Raw genomic sequence first — 4,513 nt, 5'->3', positions numbered from 1 at the left:
CACACACACACACACACACACACACACACACACACACACACACACACACACACACACACACACACACACACACACACACACACACAGTGAAGGAGAAGTCCGCTCATCTTGGGAATGCTCCCTCCTTGGTCTCCCTGCTCTCACACGCACACATTCCATTAATAACTCTTCATCACTTCACTGACATCATCATCCTCAGGAGGTTTGTCTCACCTCAGCCAAGGAGGCCGCTTTCTCCCGGTGGCGCCCCCTCCTGACAAGCTCCAGCAGCAGCGGAGACTTCCTGTTCAGGTCCAAGTCGGAGAGGCCGAGCTCCCTGGAGACCTGATCCCGCCCATCCAGACAGCTCGCCTGGACAAACACAGCAGCAGGAAACAAATAAAGCTTTATCAATAAAACTAAACCAGAACTCGTCCAGCCGGCACAGGCCTCACGCTCAGCAACAGCATAAACATCCTTTTATTGGCTGATACTGGCTTCTTAAAAATACTGGTTTAAAAAAAAAAAAAAAAAAAAAAAAAAAAAAAAAACACAGACAAAACTTTATTTAAACGCTGAGCAGACATGGAGCGGACACTTAAAGGTCGTGTTGCATTTGTCAGCAATAATGTTTGCATTATTGCAGTCCGTTCACCCTCATCAGTGAGCCATCGGCACCCTTACTCGCTGACAGCATACAGGTTGAAGTCTGAACTCGCGAGTGGGCTGAACGTATCACCCCTGAGCCTCCCAACGACACCGGCGCTGTCTGCACACCTGTCAGCAGGCCTCCCTTGCCCTGCAGCTTCTCATTGAACCCTTCATCTAAAACAGAAACAAAGTTCTTACTGTTGTCACCATGCAGGGCGGGCGGCGTGAACATGCTAGTTTGCAACTGTGAGAACTTGAAAACAAGGCGACACAGGAGCCTGAAATTGACTCCATCAGTGTATCTACTAAAAATCTCAGAGGAGTTCAAATCTTAGTGTCCTCAGAGGTCAGAGATCAAGTGTTCTGAAAACGACAGCAGGAAGCTCCTGCTGAGTAAAGTCAGGCCTAACAGAGTTTAATCTCAGCATACCAGTAAAATCATCATCATCAGCCGATCTGACAGTCATTACTGTTACCGATGGCTCTCTGCACGTCTAGCTCCATCTGTGCTGGTCCTTGAAACACCTCTGCTGTAAGGTTGTATGAGGGGATGCAGAGGTGGAGGTGCAGCTGGATGCTTCTCTGCTTGGGCCGAGCAGTTTGTTCTAACGTGGGAGAATCACATCGTCCTCGAGGGTTTGTGAGCTTTCCAGAGTTTGTAACTAAACAGAGAACAGAAACCGTCACACAGCCGAGGGGAAGCCAACCAGTGATCTAAGCTTCAAACCCACAAACCACGAGAAGGAAAATTGAGTCAGTTTGTGGTCGCGAGCACGCCTCAGCGAGTCCTCGGCTACAGGAGGAGGAAACCGCTCGCTGTGTGGCGCTGAGCTTCAAGTGTCAAACACGGCATTCAGGAGCTGCTTCGGTCCTTTGTTATTTACACATCATCGCTCACATTTTCTTTCCAGTCACAAGCCGCCATCATCACGCCTCTGATTTATCGATACACTGGAATATGTATTATTATGGATCCTCTACTGATACCACAGCTCTCATAGCTCAAACACTCAAACAGCAAATACAGCTGCACTTTCTTCACAGCTTCATGACACCTGAAAGCAGCATGAGGAGTCAGCGGCAATGACGAGGAGGAAGAGGTGGAGGAGAAGCTTCTGGTACTCACAGAGTTGATCTCTGGCTCGAAGACGGCGAGGCTGAAGTCCAAATTAAAGACCTGCAGGAAGTCCACGATCAGACTCGCCACCAGACGACCTGCAAAGGCATGATATCATCACTATCACCATAATCAAGATGCATCACAGGGAAAACTTCTCTCTCAGCAGCTGAGATTATCTGATGCTGTATTCAGAGACAATCTACCAATCCTTATCACTCATCAATCACTTCACGTATTGATTGATTACCTGGCGTGTCACTACTCATGATCTGTAAGACTGATCAAACACTAAAATCTGATTGATGTGACTTTGCTCGCATTGTCCTGACACTAATTTTAATGAAGCTTTTTTCTTCTCATTGTTTAACATCATTTAATTCCTGAAGGCCACACGAAGCATCAGCATCTCATCACTTATTCACACAATTTAATCCCAAAAGGTGAAAAACATCCTGCTGGAGATGTCCAAACTCTTCACATGCCTCTGAAGCAGGGAACACTGTGATGAGCACTGTGATGTCACTAGGAAACCAGAAAACCATTTTTGGTCAGACGAACACGTCCTGACCTCCAACTCTCTGCTCGGCTTTCACACCACTGAACGTGGTCACTACTCATGCCACAGACCAACCAGGACTCAGCTGCAGGCCTCCAGTTTGACCCCAGTGGTTTAAACGAGCGTATGTCTGTGTGCATGTATGTGTATGTGTGTGCATGTATGTGTATGTGTGTGCATGTATGTGTATGTGTGTGCATGTATGTGTATGTGTGTGCATGTCTGTGGCGTCCTGCTGCTGTGTGTTTGTGTGACACCCTCGAGGGCCAAAGAGATCAAAGCTCTGATCTTCATCATCATCAATGTGACTGCTGCTAAATAAAGGACAGAAAATCACATACCAACAGGAAGTCACATAATGCAGGAGTGACCCAGAATCTCAGGGTGTGAGTTGGGGTTAGCTCTGATTGGTGGATTCCTGTTAATGGAGCACACCTTATAAAAATACTGACACCATGTAAACGTCACAATGAACACCTAAAATCCAAGTGAACTCCTGCTCGTCAACTCTGTCTGCTCCCTGCAGTGGTCTGAGATAAGACCAGCTGACAGCTGGAGCCACAGTGCCCCCCTGTGGGGCACATAGGAGCTGCAACGCCTGCTGACAGAGGTCATTGCAGCCTTAACCTTTGCTGTCACAGCTCCAAAGAACGCCAACTGGTCTGTTCAAGAAAACCGGACTTACCATACACAAAGAAATGTATAACAATCATATCTTGTTGTATAAGGACTGCACTGCTTCAGCCAAATCTACATACTATTCTATGTATTCTATTAAACTATGGTTTAATCAGTTCTAGTGAAGGTAACTCCAGGTCTCTCGTTTCATTGTTTAGTAAAATTACAAAACCTCCGGACTCATTCCCCTCTCATATGGACTCTGCTGATTTTTGCAACTCTCTTATATCTTTTTTCACTCATAAAATCGCTGATATCCACCAACAACTTAACTCTGTAGGAGCTTCTAGCTGTGAAGTAGACTTTCTGTTTTCCTCTTCCCTCCATAGCTGATGTACCAAATCTTACTCAAAAATCAAAATCAACCACTTGTCAGCTCGACCCTCTTCCCACTGTGTTAGTTAAAGCTTGTCTCCCTTCATTGGCTCCTCCTATAACTAGTATTATCCACTCTTCCCTTAACACTGGAATCATTCCTCCATCCCTGAAAACTGCTTCTGTCACTATAATTCTCAAAAAGTCTGGTGCAGATCCCAATAATTTTGATAATCTCCGCCCTATATCAAACCTCCCCTTTATTTTGAAATTTCCGCCCCAATCATAGTACAGAAACGGCTTTGTTAAGGATTACTAATGACCTTCTGATGGCAGCTGATTCTGGTCTTTTAACCATCCTCATCCTTCTCGATCTTAGTGCGGCATTTGACACAATTTCTCATGGTATCCTCCTGAGCAGATTAGCATCCATTGGCATTAGTCACACCCCCCTTGCCTGGTTCACCTCATAGCTCTCAGACCGCACTCAGTTTATCCAACTTAAATCACACTCTTCAAGTCTCTATCCTGTTTCTGCTGGCGTGCCCCAGGGTTCAGTATTAGGGCCTCTTTTATTCATTATCTACATGCTCCCTCTTGGCCAAATATTCCGAAAATATAATATCAATTTTCATTGTTATGCTGATGACACCCAGCTCTGCATTTCCTCCAAACCTAATTCATCCCTTCCACCTACCTCCCTCTTGAACTGTCTTATGGAGATCAGATCATGGTTCTCCTCCAATTTTCTCAAACTTAACAGTAATAAAACAGTTTTACTCACTGGCACAGCCTCTATCTTAACCAAATCTAACAGTTTCTCCATTAATATTGAAAATTCCCCCATCCTTCCTTCCCCGCAGGTAAAGAGTTTGGGTGTCATACTTGACAGTACTCTCTCATTTCATAACCCGATCTGCATACTTTTCACTTACGTAACATTAACCAGCTTCATCCTATCCTTAGTCAAAGCTGTGTCCCAGATGTAACACAGGCACTTTTATTAACATACAGCGTAGACCTCAAGCAGTACGGGTCGGCAGTAATACATCCAGCACCATCATTTTAAACACGGGGGCCCCGCAGGGATGTGTGCTGAGCCCCCTCCTCCTCACTCTGCTGACCCATGACTGCACTCCATCATACAGCTCCAACCTCTTCATCAAGTTTGCGGACGACACAACGGTGGTGGGTCTCATTAGCAACAGGGATGA

General features: G+C 45.8%; 1 protein-coding gene across 4 annotated transcripts in view; it reads right to left on the bottom strand.

The window, feature by feature from the left end:
* cep43 (centrosomal protein 43) overlaps nt 1–4,513 on the bottom strand; it is a 38,645-nt gene that overhangs the window by 21,693 nt on the left and 12,439 nt on the right. For all 4 annotated transcript variants that reach the window (XM_005950449.3, XM_005950451.2, XM_005950450.3 and 1 more), the window contains exons 4-5: nt 1,757–1,845; nt 214–351 (exon numbers count right to left, since the gene is read on the bottom strand). In XM_005950449.3, the coding sequence (XP_005950511.1) occupies nt 214–351; nt 1,757–1,845 (227 nt within the window). The remainder of the gene's footprint in view (nt 1–213; nt 352–1,756; nt 1,846–4,513) is intronic.

The sequence above is a fragment of the Haplochromis burtoni genome, unplaced genomic scaffold (genome assembly GCF_018398535.1).
Source record: "Haplochromis burtoni strain Fernald_Lab_line unplaced genomic scaffold, NCSU_Asbu1 Contig_783, whole genome shotgun sequence".
NCBI lineage: Eukaryota > Metazoa > Chordata > Actinopteri > Cichliformes > Cichlidae > Haplochromis > Haplochromis burtoni.
The sequence above is the reverse complement of the archived record's forward strand: the minus strand, read 5'-3'. Positions and strand labels throughout refer to the sequence as shown.